The 16,726-nt window shown below is 42.5% G+C and overlaps 1 protein-coding gene across 2 annotated transcripts; it reads left to right on the forward strand.

The window, feature by feature from the left end:
- The first annotated feature begins 591 nt into the window (after positions 1 to 591).
- LOC117418300 (WD repeat and HMG-box DNA-binding protein 1-like) lies at positions 592 to 16,589 on the forward strand. Of its 2 annotated transcripts, none has more exons than XM_058987911.1 (26): positions 592 to 835; positions 1,423 to 1,547; positions 1,769 to 1,880; positions 2,163 to 2,314; positions 2,765 to 2,876; positions 3,117 to 3,167; positions 3,440 to 3,535; positions 3,723 to 3,815; positions 4,193 to 4,299; positions 4,577 to 4,712; positions 5,257 to 5,467; positions 5,820 to 6,001; positions 6,247 to 6,431; positions 6,856 to 7,097; positions 7,552 to 7,689; positions 8,005 to 8,161; positions 8,396 to 8,510; positions 8,732 to 8,863; positions 9,228 to 9,445; positions 9,961 to 10,145; positions 10,662 to 10,718; positions 10,932 to 10,972; positions 11,446 to 11,616; positions 11,822 to 11,961; positions 12,152 to 12,287; positions 13,714 to 16,589. In XM_058987911.1, the coding sequence occupies exons 2-26, from the start codon at positions 1,471 to 1,473 to the stop codon at positions 13,903 to 13,905; spliced, it is 3,438 nt and encodes a 1,145-aa protein (XP_058843894.1). In that variant the 5' UTR covers positions 592 to 835; positions 1,423 to 1,470; the 3' UTR covers positions 13,906 to 16,589. The 2 variants fall into 2 exon arrangements, with proteins under 2 accessions (XP_058843894.1, XP_033887118.3); XM_034031227.3 differs by having other exon boundaries at positions 1,454 to 1,547.
- The last annotated feature ends 137 nt before the right edge of the window (positions 16,590 to 16,726 follow it).

Consider the following 16,726-nt stretch of genomic DNA (forward strand, 5'->3'; position numbering starts at 1 on the left):
CTGGTTCAATGCCAGACAAGCCAGATTATTAAAGCAAGCTCGCAGCTCTGTAAAGACAGACTAGGAGCATAACTACATATGGGAGTAACAGAACACAGGCCAATCACAATTATTGCAAACATCGTAAATCATTTAGCAATTTAAATGGCATATGAAAGCTATTTGTCCTTCAGCTTGAACACGTACTCCTCCCTAAAAACGGTAAGAGCGACACCTGTTGGTATTATGTAGAGACAACACCCTCCTGAGAATTCCTCAACAGCTGGTGCAGCTACAGCTATGAATTGGGCAGACGTCTTTTGGTTCTGTTTTTCCCTCTGTAACATAGCACAGTTTACTTAGATCACTGGTGCAAAGCATGTACAAGACATTCATTGTGTGTTTGGACATGCATCTGGGAGTTTAGAAGTCTATAATATAGAGGCAGAATATCGAAGGTGGTGTGGCAGGGCTGTTCGAAAAGAAAAAATGAAATCCCTGTCAGTGACGCCATCTGAAAAAGCCCTATCAACAAACAATGGCTACAAATATAAGATTATCAAAATAATTTTTAACCCATGTATTTCTTTGCTGGTTCGTATTTTGTAAACCTGTCGATGATACGAGCGCTAATTTTCAGTGTTTATTAAAATGCAATTTATTAACTTCAAAGGGAAATGGGAGTGGTCGGTTGCAGTGACGTCGCTGGCGGGAAGAGCGAAGCTGCTGGTTGTTGTGTTTCTCTGCTGTCTGCGCGCGAGCTGGAGCTGGAGTTTGGAAATAGTCAGGGGAGATTAAAAAATAATAAAAAAAATACTTGCCGGAGATTTTTTTTACTTCGTGTTTCAAAAAGTTGGTAAGTGTCTGGATAAACGAGGCATGGGTCTAACTAGAGTTGTTTCTTTAGCGCGTAATTTCATCAGTGCCCAATCGTACTTTTTATTTTAAATTATTTGTTTTTGTATTTCCTTCTTTTACTGTACTTCTCCATGTCTCTCAGTCAACACTGTATAACTAAGTAACACGTGTTACATTTTCAAATATTTTGATGCTTTCTATTACGTAATTTGGATTCTGTAATATATCAAGCTCCCTGTTGCGAGTCGGGTTTATTCACAATGGACACAAGCAGCCCAACAGACTTGACAGAGGTCGTCTCAAGCTTGGCCGGCAATTTGACTGCACGAGGGTGGAGCAGAACAGTCTCGCAAGTGAAGACTGAGTGACTCCAGGTGCTGTCAGAGTCCTCTGCAGAATCCATCCCTAACGGTTCTGCAGAGAGTATTCTGGAATCATTGAGAAGTGGTTTTGCTTCAGAACAATTTAAACACACTGCAGACCCTCTGACATGTGGAATTGAACGTATTTGGCAAGTGTTACCATTATTTTTGTCCAGCCCTTGACCACACTGTACTGTGTTTTGTTTTTTGTGATTTGCAATAGTGTGACATTTCTTTTTGTTGCCTGTTTGAAGTCAGAAAAAGGTGGGGCATGCCTGCTGAGAGGAAACCGATGCGATACGGGCACACGGAGGGACACACAGATGTCTGCTTTGACCACACAGGAAAGTATGTTGAGATCATTTCTACAGTACAACGGACAGCTGGCTTACTACCAGGTCTGTTCAAGCAGACCAAATCCTGTGAGGTGTTGTTTTTGCTGTACACAAAGTACTTTTAGCAATATAACCTCCCTCACACCCCCATCTCCTCTCGAGCGCCCATATTGTGATCCCTCTGCCTCTTTTCTTCAGTGAAGGCTCTTTCAACTCGCTTGCACCCTTTTGTAGGCACATCGTGACCTGCGGCAGTGATGGGGACGTCCGAATCTGGGAGAGCCTGGATGATGATGATCCCAAATCGATCAATGTGGGAGAAAAAGCCTATTCCATGGCCTTGAAGGTACAGTGTCACTCATTAAGCTTACTGTTAAACCTGGACTGTGCCAAACTGCAGCAGGATTCTTATTTCCATCCCTCAATATATGGGTCAGCAGGCCTGCTTAATTGACCATCAGAGGAGAAAACATTGAACACTCAATCATAACACAAGAACACTTTTCTAAAGGTCTTTTCTTATGATGCAAAATACAAACAATATTGACTATGTTTTAATACAGACAGGCTGCAGATATTTAGCAATGGTGTTTAATGGCATATATGTGTTTGTTTTGATTGTGTGTAGGATGGGAGGCTGGTCACGGCGGTTTCCAACAACACGGTTCAGATCCACACTTTCCCTGAGGGGGCTCCGGACGGGATCCTAACCCGCTTCACCACCAACGCAAACCATGTGGTGTTCAGTGAGAGCGGCACGCACGTGGCTGCCGGTTCCAGGTATCCATGCCTCTATCTCATAGGAGCACAAGCTTGGGGGCTTCTATTCAGTAAAACCTAAAACCACAACTATCTGAACTTTGATTTTACAAACTCAGTGTTATCTGTAAAGTCCACTGGTTATGCTGTGTCCTGGGCTTCATTGCCCTGTTGCCACCTGCCTCTAGTGTTCACAGTGCAGTACTGTACTGCAGTTTATATATTTACTAGTAAATGGGTTGGTTTGGAATGTCATATCAGCAATTCTACAGCAGTAATAATTCTACCATCTGAACATTTTTTTTTTTTTTACCAACAGCTATTCTATTATCTCAATTCGTTACAAAACTAGAAAAAGTCAGTGTGATTTTTAGATTGCTCTTTAAGTTTTGGTCGCTCATTTCGGCAGCTGTAATATTATTTCAGCATTTCGCGTTTTGACTTTTTGTGGTGGTGTTTTTTTTTTTGTAGTGACTTCATGGTGAAAGTGATCAAGGTGTCCGACAGCAGTCAGCAGAAGACCCTACGAGGGCACGACGCCCCTGTCCTGAGTGTTGCTATCGACCCCAAGGATGTCTACCTGGTAAAGCTGCTCCAGGCTTATTGTACCATCACACAGTTACAGCTCGGGGGCAGTAGGGAATGACAAAGACCTCTGAAGCAGGGGGAAATGTGTTTATTTTCATTATCTATAGCATGTGCAGTCTTGTTGTGTTGTAATTATTAGAATACATGATACCGGAATAACATAATAGTTGGTTGATGTTGAATATACCGTGCTATTTTTATGTAATCTATAAACGTGGTTTTGTTCTCAATGTAGGCTTCTTCAAGCTGTGATGGCTCTGTTGCTGTCTGGAAAATCTCAGAGCAGGTATGGTTTCCGTTACTGTATGTTTTTTAATGTAGCTTGTAGTTTAGCCTTTGATTATGTCTGTAGTCATAAATATTTATAACATGTAAAGTTGTTCTTTTCTTCTGTATTGCTCGAAATATATCGGATTTAGTCTAACGTTATAGGGATCCTGCGTGGTCCAAACCCCCCAAGTGCTAAAGTTTAACCTGAACGGCTCACCTGTCCAGGTTTTATCCCTTAACTGTAACAGAGTTATTTAGTAAATAAAACAACAATTCTGATTATGTTAGACTCAGGTGATCAGCTGGAACGTGTTGCAGAAGTCCAGTGACGTGAGCAACGCCAAATCGATCTGTCGCCTGACCTGGCAGCCCTCCAATGGAAAGGTAAAAACAAACTTGGGCTAATTGGGGGTCAGGGGGTTGGCAAAATGGGTCAGTTCATCTAAGCATGCTGTAAACACCCTTGTCATTCACTCTTCATTTGCCTTTCACTTTGGCTAATTTTGAAATGTACGTTTTAATTACTAACTTCTGCAAACCGACTAAGCAATATGACTATCCTCCTCTTCAGCTGCTGGCTGTTCCTGTGGACAAGGCTGTGCAGCTGTATGAGAGAGACTCCTGGAACAATGTGTTTAATCTTTCAGATGACTTCATCACGCAGGTAAAAACAGCCCCTGCTGTTTTAATTTCTATTTTAAATATTGCTGTAATACACTGGAAGGTGCAGAAAGCTTGCAATGTAGTGATTTATTGTTTTTTTGGTTATGCAAAGACAACAGCTAAATCTTCTTTAGATGTTCCCTGTTACCTCAGTGGAGTCCTCTAGCGTCAGTATTTCATTTAAAGTAGTTTGTCATATTAGAAAAAAAAAAAGGTTTAATATAGTGAATTACCAACATAACATTTCAAACCGTCCGCGCTCGAGTGCTTAGCAGATCTGATGTGCGTGCAGCTTGAGGCATCCCATGGAACACTTGAGACTGACCTGATAGAATTGAGGTTTTATGTGTTGGTGTCTTGTTTTTTTTTTCCTCCCAGCCTGTAAATGTGGTCTCCTGGTCTTCGTGTGGGAAGTTCCTGGCTGCAGGGAGTGTTGGTGGCTTCATGACTGTGTGGAACGTGGAGACTAAGGAATGCCTGGAGAGGTACTCAATTCAGGCACAGGCTCCTAAAGTGGGATTAGAGCTGTGGACCTTGATGGCCATTCCAATCCATGCCGTTGTTTCAACTAGGCCCTAAATTTAATGAATGTACCTTTTAACAGGTTCAATGAAATCAATTAGAACCCCATTGGAAGGCAGACTTGCACTAGAATGTCTCTTGAGGACCGGTAGTGAGTTACTGGATCTGTTTTTGTGTTTTCAAGTTGCTTGTTTAGTTTTGAAACCTTGACTTTGTTTATGTGTTGATTCTGACTCCCAGGGCGAAGCATGAGAAAGGCTACACGGTGTGTGGTCTGGTTTGGCACCCGAATGGAAGTCAGATTGCGTACACCGATACCGAGGGCTGCCTGGGTCTGCTGGACGGGTTGTCTCCTGGCGCGGCAAAGACTTCTACGGTGAGCCACCGCCTTTGGTTAATGCTTCAAACCCCAGGATCTGTTTTAAACATTCTTGGGGATTAAAGTTGGAGTGGTTCAGGTTGAAACCTTGTGCTAAAGTGACATCTAGTGGGAGAGATGCTGTATTTCTGCCCATTGTGTCCGCGGCCTCTGCCAGAGGATTTAAACCAGGGTCTCAGAAGTGAAGAAACCAAGAGAAGCTGAGAGTCAGCGGGTTCAAAAACCAGTTCCCACTTCCAACTGAGAACTGTGTAGTCAGTAAAAAAAAAAAGCAGTTGTTTGAATACGCTTCAAACCTATGCCTTGGAAAATATTCAGTTTAATTCTGCTGCTGACTAATAAATGTTAAAGTCTGTACGTGTAGTGCGCTTGACCAGCATGGATTGATGAAGCAGAATGAGGTGAACTATCCCCAGCCAAGACTGAATGGGATTCGAACCCTGGCTGTACTCCAAACAGCAGGGCTTTTAACTAGAGTGTGTTTAGTCACTGAAGTTTTCTCCAGCATATAGTTGAATGCATGTTACATGTGTTCCTCCAGACCGCCGCCGCTGCTGCTGTTGGCAAGGAAGCGAAGGACTATGACGACCTGTTTGACGGAGACGATGATGGGCTACTGGAAGAGGACCCGAGTGAGACCCGCTCGCCCCCGAAACACCCCCTCCTGGATGACGAGGATGAAGACGACCTCATGCCCCCACTCAGCCGCCCCCGGAAACGCGGGGCCATTCTAGAGGATGATAACTCTTTGGGTATGAGAGCGAGGGAGAGGAAGAGAACTGGGGAGTGTCAGAATATTTTATATGGGAGGCCCTTAAAGAATTTCACTGGTGACCAAAGCTGTATTTTTACCCATGCCAAATCGGTTTCTTGTGCATTCTCTGAGGTAAGGCTTGCAGAGGCGATAGCAGTCTGTCAGAAAGTGAGGGAAGCCAATCTCGACTTGCAGAGGGCTGAGGGGAGGACACTTAAAACCATAGTATAAGTTAGAGACGACAAACAGTTTTTTATTTTTAAATAGTTAAGTGGATTTTGTAAATACAGCATGCAAGACATTTGGTGACTGGGTCCCCCAACCCTTTCCTCCATGTCTGTCTCCCCCAGATGTGGGCTCCCTGAAGCTTGGTGTCGGGAAGGACGCGGAGGATGATGACAGTGCCAGCATGGTTCAGCTTGCTCCTGAATCCTCTGCACTCCGGCCAGCCTACGAGGGCCCCCTGCCCACCCCCCGGCAGAAACCCTTCCAGACCAGCTCCACACCTGTGCACCTCATGCACCGATTCCTGGTGAGGCAAACCTTCACCGCACACAGCTCCCGGAACACAGTGACCCCAGCCGTTATTCAGGCAGCTCCCCTGTAGTTTAAACAGAAGGGACCGTAGAATGTGTACTTCATTCTCTAGCAGAACCCCACCATAGATGCCAGGTTGCACCCTGTCTTTTGTCTTGTGTCTCTTCCCATCTCTGTCAGTAAAATGTGCTGGTTTGTCATGTCATTAACGTGCCTTCTGTGTGTCTCTCTCTTCTCCAGGTGTGGAACTCAGTGGGGATTGTGCGGTGCTACAATGACGAGCAGGACAATGCTATCGATGTGGAGTTTCATGACACCTCTGTGCATCACAGTATGCATCTTACCAACAGCCTGGGACACATGCTGGCAGACCTGTCCCAGGAGGCTGTGCTGCTGGCCTGCGAGGGCACAGACGAGCTTGCCAGGTAAGACCAGGGGAGAGAGAGAGGGGAAACCTTATTACTGTAGTGATTTAGGAATTCTGTCCCATTCAGAAAGTCACTCAGTTTTAAAGCGAGTGCGTGGATGAAGGTGTTCACATTTTTGTTTCATTGTCTGATTTTTAAACATTCCTCCTGCCCTAAAAAGCAGTTTACGTTCTGTATATATAGTGCTATCGGCAGTGCTGATGAGACCCTGTTGTGCTCCCAATTCTCAGACCTTTCAGCCATGTACATCTCTTTCAATGATGTGTTTGTTTTATTCATGTTGTACACCACTATATATACAGTACTGAAATGCTGTTTTATGACAATGAAAGTGAATTTTAAATACGTACCGTATAAAAGAGAAGAAAATGCAATGTCGAAAGTTCACATCCCTCTCTTTCTGTGTGTGCGTCCCAATCAGCAAGTTACAGTGCCTCCACTTCAGCTCGTGGGACACTAACAAGGAGTGGATGGTGGACATGCCGAAGGAGGAGGATGTGCAGGCGCTGTGTCTGGGCCAGGGCTGGGCTGCAGCTGCTACCAGCGCCCTGCTGGTGCGGATCTTCTCCATGGGCGGCGTGCAGAGAGAGATCTTCAGCCTGCCGGGGCCCGTAGTCTGCATGTCTGCGCACGGGGAGCAGCTGATGATAGTCTACCACAGAGGTAAGGTAACCTGCTGGGAAAGGAAACAGCATGGAACTGTTAAAGGGACATCTGAGTTAATTTATCAAAATATATATATTTTAAGCAATGGCCAATAACTGTTTTAGCTATAAAGAGCAACTTTACAGAAACCCTAAGATAATAATTTCTTATATTCTTATATTGGAAAGCATTAATACTCTCCGGCACTGATATGTTGACTGGTATGATGTTTTAACTAAAGTTATCTTTTCTTTACTGCAGTTTTCAGTGCATACATCTCAGTATTGTTGAAATAGTTAAATAACTTTTGTACCCCCAAGAACCTGGTTAAAAGGCTATTTGTGTTGAGTTTTTTTGTAGCTGACATTTTAAAGTACCCTGCTTGAACATGAAGGACGCTCTATATACGGTGAAAGAAGCTGGTGTGATAAGTAAGTGGTATAATTACTGTGGAATAATTGCGCTATTTTAGGCACAGGGTTCGATGGCGACCAGTCCTTGGGAGTTCAGCTGCTGCAGTTTGGGATGAGGAGACGACAGATTCTGCATGGGGACCCTCTCCCCCTCTCCAAGAAATCACACTTGGCCTGGCTCGGCTTCTCTGCTGAAGGTGAGTTTGTTTCTGCCTTCTTTCTCTTTCTAAATGTGTTTCATTTATGTCATTATAACAATCTGCAATTGTGACTGGTTCGTTCCCCCACCATTATGAAGGCGTATGTACAGTACATTTTCAAATTAATATAGTAAGTCAATAGCAAGCTTTCATAGAACCAAACAGCCATACATGAAGATGCATGTGTGCTGCAAGAATATTCAGATTCTTTCACTTTAATTTTGTAGCACTTTTACAAAACAACATGCATACTGGAGTATTCAGTGTTCAATAAGGATTCTGAGCCCCATTCTGTGTTCTTTCCTCTTGCAGGCACCCCATGTTATGTGGACTCGGAGGGGGTGGTGTACATGTTAAACCGGTCCCTGGGAAACACGTGGACACCTGTGTGTAACACTAGGGAGCACTGCAAGGGCAAATCGGACCATTACTGGGTGGTGGGAATCCACGAGAACCCACAGCAGCTCAGGTGAGCTCAAATTGATGATCATTTCCATGCGTGACGTTTGAGCTGGTAGAAATTATGAAGGATAGAAACGTGCAAACAGTTTATTGCGGGCCTCTTCTGGGTATCTGTTCTGAGGATTGTTAGGCAGAAAGGCAAAACTAATGGCTTGCTCGGACACATTGAGAGCCAAATAGCAGCTAGGTGCAATGCAATATTTAAAAAGTTCAATTCTCTGCTTTTCTTCTATCTCCCCAGGTGTATCCCCTGTAAAGGTGCCCGGTTCCCCCCCACGCTGCCTCGCCCTGCTATCGCCATCTTGCCCTTCAAGCTGCCGTACTGTCAGATCACTACGGAGAAGGGGCAGATGGAGGTATTGCTTGGGGCCAACCAGACCAGGCTTTTCTATACTTCACTTACAGTTTTATAGTTGCACCTCCAGAAATGTTGGAAGATATTGAGTTACTTATGTACACTTTGATTGGGACTGGATATGGGTTTGATGAAGTTGCAACAAGCCATGCACAAAAGGGTTACTTCTTCTTGGCTTCTTATAATGTGAAATGACACCTGCGTTTCCACCCTGTGTTTCAGGAGCAGTTCTGGCGCTCCATGCTCTTTCACAATCACTTTGACTTCCTGGATGCAAGCGGGTACGAATTTGACGAGGCTGGAAAGAGCCTGGTGCAGAAAGAACAGCAGGAGCTGCTCATGAAGATGTTTGCAGTGAGCACTCCAAAACTATACACATGAACAGTAACAGTTGTAAAGATTTAGTGTAAATGTTTAAACAGCAAACTAAAACAAAAACTTAACAGCTGAGTATTGTTTTATTAAACATAGATTTACAGCCTCAATAATACAACAAATTGGTCAGAACTTTACTAGCAGTATTCATTTCAAGCATTCAGTTTGATCTATAAAAGCGTAGATATTTAAACATGTACCAGTTTTTTGTGTTTTAAAATGCTGAATAAAAAATAACCCATGCAAAGCCTGCATGAAACATTTTCCATGTAGCTTCTGTGTAAGCAGCTCGTAAGCCAGGAGAGCCGTGGCTGATGATAAAAATACATTCTCTCGTCCCCAGCTGTCATGTAAGCTGGAGCGGGAGTTCCGCTGTGTGGAGCTGGCGGAGTTGATGACTCAGAGTGTGGTGACTCTGGCTATCCGCTACGCCTCGCGCTCCAAGCGAATGGCGCTCGCTCAGAGACTCAACGAGCTCGCCCTGGAGAAGGCAGCTGAGATCACTGCCCAGCAACAAGAAGAGGAGGAGCAAGAGGACTTCCGCAGCCGTCTGAATGCTGGGTAATATAGTATTTCTGGGCGCCAGGGATATAGTGGAGGCCCTTGTACGTACGCCACATTTTTTGTCTGCTTCTAAATCTATGGGATATATGGAGGAAACTGTCTGTCCTTATGTTACATCAGTTTTTGCATCAGTGATACTGCTGGCCCTAATTTTGCATTTACTATCATTACACCAAGAAATACAGATTTTCTGTGCATATCCAGTTTTTTACTGTTTCACTGTTCCTGAAGTTGACTTTGCTTTGAATTTGAACTTGGACTAGTTCAGTCAGTAATTAAACTTGAAATCAACCCATTCTGGAAATGAAGGTGAACTCTTGCACAGTATGTTCTTTAAGTACACCTGTTTTAATCGTGTAGATGGGAAAAGCTATCGAAAAAGATTAACGTGTAAATGGTAATTTTACTGAAAATGTTCTCTGCTTTTTGAGGATTTCTCATTTGTTATACCTTAAAATATAATTTTATATTTGTTGTTTTTTCTGCTCTAATGTTGTGTCTGAACCTTGTAGTTACAGCAGGACTGACTCAGAATGGAGTCAGCCTCGAGATAGGAACCAGAGGCGGCAGCAGCAGCCTCGTGAGGAGGAAGTGGAGGAGAAGGAGGAGGAAGAGGAGGAGGATGCAGCAGTTGAGGAAGAGACACCCGAGTGTGAGATGATGGAGGCGGACGAAGTTCCAGAGACAAAGAAACAGAGTGAGTCCTTCTGTCGAGTAGGTGCCACTCAGTTGTTTAGCACCCAGTCTGTCTGCTCTGTGCTGAACAAATAAGCCAATTTGTTTTTAAGTTACTACACTGTTCTGAACAATTAAGCATATTAAGAGATGTGTATTATAATCTTTGTAAATCCCCAAATCTGGTAAGGAACTAATACCTTGGATATTTATAATGCCTTCTAATTGTCTGGAACAGTGCATATGCAGAATACTTGTGAACAGTAGGGGGCACAATTACACCTGCTGTACTGCACATAGGACAGACCATGTCCTTATTCCTTCACACCAGCAGTGCAGAACAAATTACTCCTTCTACAATTATATCATTTGCCTAATACCCAGTCTGCTGCAGCACAAAATATTCAGAGTAAGCAACCGAATTTACAGAAGTTGGCAATCCCTGAGCGAGTGATATAATTGTGATTGTCAGAAATGAACAGTACTGACCCTTAGGCACATTGCATCAGAACTCACTGAATGTTCTCTGAACACACAGGGCTGAATCCCTTCGGCAAAGGCACGAGTTCACCTGAAAAGCCAGCTCCAAAGCCTGGTGAGTATGGTGCAACTTGGAGAAACTTCTTGCAGTGCGCTTTTCAAAGCTACTTTTTTCAAAATGAAACGTGATCCTTTGGAGTCTGCTTGCTAAATCCATCCATGACTTTAATACTTGATCATCAGCCACATAATAGTACTAAAAAGAAAGAAATCTTAGACAAATGTTTCAATAAGACGTATTTAAAAATTTGAATGTTTGTCCTTGCAGTGCTCATGGCCACCAAAGAAGGACGAGTCAACCCTTTTAAGGTGAGACATTAATCTCTTGCAGGAAACATGGAAATGTGTCTCCACTAGTCTAATATATGATGTGTTTTCTGCATTTTTCTGGAGTGGACAAAAAACATGTTTTTATGTTGGGTGTCCGGACTACATTGTATGTACATGTTCTTTCTTTTTATTTTGTTTTATATACTGTTTTTCTGATTTGTCTTGAAACTGCTTGCTGTAAGAGAAAGGTGCATTCAAGTGTGTTGCAGAGATACTGAGCTTTTACTCTGGTCTGTACCAAGTTTTCTTACTAAAAGGGGGAAAGAACTGTTCTAGCTTACAAATCAATGATTCTACCAACACTGTGACTAGAGAACACATACATTGTTTTTTTGCCAAGCTACTTGAATCATTATATGACTCTGGTGTCTTTTGCTTTCTCAATTCTATACACCCTTCATTGAATCCCAAGCCATTACACTGTAATTATCCCTGTCTGTGTCTATTGGCAGGTCGCGGGTGCTGTGAAGTCCCCTGGCTTCACTGCTGGACAGCCCCGCACAGCAAACATCCTGGACAACATGGCAAAATCCAGCAAGAAGCCGTCTGCCCCGGGCAGCCAGGCAGCCAGCAAACAGAAATCCCCTGTGCTGAAGCCTCTGCTGCCCAAACCGAAGTCCAAGGTACTGCACCACCTGAAATGCAGTCAGGGCTTCAGGAGTTTAGCATGTAACAATGACTCGGGACCATCTGAAAGTGTTTCTAAATTCAGCTCTGGGTGTTTTAATACTTTTAATACTGCAGGTCTTGAATTTAGACAGTGTCGAGCTCAGAATACGTTTTTGTATGTTATTGCTGAAGTCGATTTCTCCACGTCTTTCCTCATAGACCCAGGCCACATTATTCCAGATTGGTCCTAAAACTGCAAGTAAAAAGACAGAAGAAAAACCAAGCAAAGAGGAAAAGGAGAGCAGAGTTCAATCAGAGAATCCTATCCATGCTGCTGCTGAAAACACAGAAAATAGAAAGTAAGTGAACAAAAAGAATCCTCCTCACAAACAAAGCTGGGGTGCTGGTTCACGGAGCAGGTCAAGGTTATCTTTGAACAGCATCCCTAAACACGGCAGACCACCTTGACTGCTGTAGCATGTTACAGAAAACCCTGCTGACCCTTGCACTCTCAAAAGCTGCTTCCCCCCCTCCCCTTGTCTCTCCCAGGCCAAAGACGGGGTTCCAGCTGTGGCTGGAGGAGAACCGGAAGGGGATTCTGGCGGATCATCCCGATCTGGACGAGGCTGAAATCATCAAGGAGGGAATGGGCCGCTTCCGGGCTCTGTCTGCCAAAGACAGGCTGGTACGTCAACGTGTGTTTTTTACAAAAGAATGTATCAAGTTCCTAAGTTCAGAAGCAGCTTTAAAGAAATGATTCCTTGTTATGTGTCATGGTACTGACAGAGAACCTAATATTGTCATTACAACAAATGTAATCGCATTAGCTCGGTTGGCGCGATGTGTGAAAACAGAGATGCGCTGAAACCAAATAAAAATTGATTTAAGCCGCTGTCTGTTTGCAGACAGCGGCTTAAATCAATACAAAAAAAAATACAAAATTGATGTTAACCATCCACCACAAACACACACACACACACACCTTCAGTGTCTACATCTGAGCGAATGAAAACAAACCAGGCTGTACAAGAGGTCTGCTTTTATTATAGCAGAGTGTAGAATCTATAAAAGACTGTTATAGAATATAGTCAATTAAGACAGGAATGTGTTCATTTTGATCTTGGTTGGACTAAGTAATGACTTAACAACTGATCCATGGATTTAAAAAAAAAAGTGATTCCTTTTTACTGGTTGTATTCATGCACCTGGTCAGTGGAAATGCAAACGCCACCTCCCCCAAACCACCTACACATGGTCCTGCAAAGAAGCTGTGAATCAGTAGAGCTTGATTGCGACTGCTGCTAATAAATAACAGGAGCAGGAAATGTGTCTGAATGGCGTATGAAGTGCTGGTCGCTTGGTAACTTGTGCAGAGGCTGGAGTTTGGGACAGTTGCTATTGATCTCATGGTAATGGTGAGGGGTGAGTAAATAGGGAGATGTATGCAGGGGCACAGTATCAATTCAGTCTAATTTTGGGAGTATGAGAAGGGTGGGGGGGTGTTTGCAGAAAACAACTGGTTTTGTTCACTTTTAGTTTCCATTGAAAGATGACTCATCCAGCCAGGGTTTTTTTTAAACATTTTTATTGAATGTTGTGTCTGGCAATACCTAGGCTATTAAGGAAGCAGCTAGTCAAAACTGTGTCAGAAATGATTATACAAACGGATGCCATTTATGTACAAACATCTGCTGTTTCTATGTTCCAACAGCTCTTGTTATTATTATTTAATTGGTAGAAAATGCAGACTTTGTGGTGGGTAAATAACTCCTACTTAGTTTTGCACACAGTAGTCTAGGAATCTGAAACCCAAAGGATAAGCAGATAATGTTCAGTTTGGAGTATAAAAGCTTATGGTTTGGTTGCTGTGGTGATTTGTAATGATAATGCATGACTGATAATCCTGTCTCGACTCTAATCGCTACACCACACTGCCTCCCAGGCCCTCATCTCAAACCACAAGGCAACACTGCCTCCCAGGCCCTCGGCTCAAACCACTAGGTAACCCTGCCTCTCGGTCCCTCGGCTCTAACCAGAATGGAGGTTATGTATCGCACAGTTTCATCTTATTTCGTTATTTTTTCCTTGTTTCTTTCTATCTTTCCATGCAGTCCTTGACGGAGAAGGCGAAAGGAGGAGCTGTGGGAGACTGTGCCGAGGTGAAGAAGAGAAAGCGATTCGAGGGAGAAGATGGAGAGGTGCCGGTGAACGAGACCGTTGAAGGGGAAGCAAATTCGTCCAAGAAAAAGAAACCACTGGGCACTTCCTCCAAGCTCTCTGCGTTTGCATTCAGCAAGGACTGAGTTGCTTGGACTGCTCTGGAGAGTTAAGTGTCAGAAGAAATCTGTTGACACTTCATTTTTAAAAGTGTTGTAAATGTCTGTTTCCCAGTTGGATCATCTTTTTTATGGCTTAAGTGTCTCACAGCTTCGTTTTATTTTGATTCGTCCCCATGCTGAACAAATGTTGGATATAAAGCACTTGCACTGATATTAATGGGATTCAAATTTTCAGATTTCAAAATGTTTTTTTTTTTTTTTGGCTTTTTGGTCTGATGGCTTCGTAGTTTTTGAACTATAGTCATGTTATACTCAAAATCCAGGAATAAGCAGACATAGTAAGACTGCACACAATTAGGCCAGTTTGTGTTCTAGTTGAGAACTCCTACCTGCTCGTGTGTTCCAAACGACAATCCGTTTGCGGAAGGTGGATGGAACATTGCGGGGGGCAATGTTTGTGATTTTTTTTGCAGGTTCCTCTCCAGTGTCTTGGTTTGATTTTGAAGGGACATTTCCTGTTAATCACCTGCTACCTCAGCCATACTTCTACATTACTGTTTGTTAAAAACAGTGTTGTTTCTCCCGCTGTTTTTCTTTTAAAAGCGCTGCAATTTAAAGTAGGGTAAAAATGTGATGTTGTTAGTATCTAAAATATCTCTCTTGTCCATGTTTTGATATTACACCAAAGTGTGAATCATCATGTTTTGTATTTGTAGTTTAAGTGTTCTAAAAAAAAAATAATAATAATAATAAAATATCATGCTGTCCTTTTTTGTAAAGGCTGTTAGAAAAAGAAAAAAAAAAAACATTGAAGTTATGCTTACTAACTATTCTTGGAAAAATAAAACAATCTGCTTCTAGAAGCTGAATTTCTGATGTGAGATAGCTTGGTAAAGGACCACTAGAGGTGTACAGCTGTAGAGGTCTGTCCCCTGTGAAACTGATTTTTTTTTATATTTACAAACTCGCTGAACCCCGTTGCAAATTACAGTTGCGCACCCCAAGTGTTTGTTTCTCAAACCACCTCGCTTGAGAAATTCAGCCTCTAGGGTTCTTTTCAAAAGCAGCATGTGTGGTGAGAAAAAAAACAGCCTTATTTAAACTTGATAGAAGCAAACAACACTACAGATAATTATGCAGGTGGTATATAAAATAAGTCATTTTAATGGGTTAATATCATTTTGTTTTTTTAACTGATCAAAGAGCAGCGAGTGCTGCCCTCGGTGCCGATGCACCTGCAGTGTGAGTTTTTTGAGGTTAGTCAAACATCAGCGACGAGCAGCTCTCCACTATCAGTGAGGTTGTTAAGCTTTCTAAACCGAGGCGTGTGTGGGCTCACTTCCCTCAGGACATCCATTGGCTTGACCCTGTTGCTGTTTAAGTCATAGCCATAGGTCCACTGATGTATAGATAGACACCACCTGACAGGTACCCGGTTTAAATTCAAGGTAACATTTTAATGCAAGTATACGGCACTGCACAAGAAACACTAGTGTTTTTTGCATTGCTGTTGTGCTGTAATTTTACTGGAAATGTCTACAAGTAATGATGCAGGGAAACATGGTGACCGTGTTGCTCCAGAACACATAGCGGCCAGTGTCCTTTAGTTTACAGGTGTAGACGTCTGAGAATTGTGAATGAGTTCCAAAGTTCAAGACTGAGGGTAAAAATAACAAGGCATGTTCTGTTGTGTTTTTACCTTTTACTGACAGTAAGTAGTATGTTGGGTACAAGTTGTGTAACGGTTTATAATATTGTGTAAAAGAAAGTTTGAACATTTTTCTATTAAAATCTGGTCCAGGTATACCATTATCAAGATTTAAAATGAGTTGACGTAACAAGTTAACGACATCAGTGAGTTCTTACGATAGTGACCCGTCTTGTTCCAGAAAAAGAGATTATAGGAATTATATAATATATACTTGGCCTTAAATACTGTTAGTTAATCAGACTTGGTGTTTTACAAAGTGCCAGGCACTGTCAGTCCCTCTGCTCATTTTGCTTCCTAAAGTCAAATGAAACCTGAATAATGTCACGTTAACATATTGAATTACATACCACTTTGTAGTTTTCCATATACTTCACGGATAACTGACAAAAACTGAAAAATGTGACATTTTGAACATGAAATACTGTACCATTAAACTTCTGTTAGGCTTTTGCAATAAATAAAATATCTAAATTATAATTATTGAGGCTGTGTGGTCCAGTGGTTAAAGAAGTGGGCTTGTAACCAGGAGGTCCCCGGTTCAAATCCCACCTCAGCCACTGACTCATTGTGTGACCCTAAGCAAGTCACTTAACCTCCTTGTGCTCCATTTTTTGGGTGAGACGTTATTGTAAGTGACTCTGCAGCTGATGCATAGTTCACACACCCTAGTCTCTGTAAGTTGCCTTGGATAAAGGAGTCTGCTAAATAAACAAATAATAAATAAACAAATAATAATAATTAATATTCTACATACTTGTAATCCTGCTATTTCTAAATCAAATCATGATTCCTTAACTTGGTGAAATAAGATAAGACCTGCATGATCCCAATCCAGTGGTACTGAAGATTCTTTATAAATGAGCAGCAGTGCTTAGATCACGAACTACTACTAATGTACTTTAAAATGGTTATTACTGTGTATGTAAGGGTAGCAATTTCATTAGTTGTACTCCTATATGAAATTCTGATGTAATAAAATGACAATTTTCTAATAGAAGCCTCGCAGTACTGAATTGGTCTGATGTGCTTAAATGGCTTTGGGGTGAAGATTGATTCAATGCAAGAGTCCGGCTGTGTCATATCCAGGTGTTGCTGTTGGTAGATGTGAACTGTATTTTTGGGGGGGGGGGGGGG

This window comes from Acipenser ruthenus, chromosome 15, assembly GCF_902713425.1.
Source record: "Acipenser ruthenus chromosome 15, fAciRut3.2 maternal haplotype, whole genome shotgun sequence".
In the NCBI taxonomy this organism is placed as follows: Eukaryota; Metazoa; Chordata; class Actinopteri; order Acipenseriformes; family Acipenseridae; genus Acipenser; species Acipenser ruthenus.

What these genes read in the sequence shown, in the direction of transcription:
- LOC117418300 (XM_058987911.1), top strand. Translation starts at nt 1,471, where the DNA reads ATGCCTGCTGAGAGGAAACCGATGCGATACGGGCACACGGAGGGACAC. An exon ending in TCTGGAAAATCTCAGAGCAG is followed by an intron (nt 3,168 to 3,439) that starts GTATGGTTTCCG and finishes TGATTATGTTAG; the next exon opens with ACTCAGGTGATCAGCTGGAA. An exon ending in CAGATGACTTCATCACGCAG is followed by an intron (nt 3,816 to 4,192) that starts GTAAAAACAGCC and finishes TTTTCCTCCCAG; the next exon opens with CCTGTAAATGTGGTCTCCTG.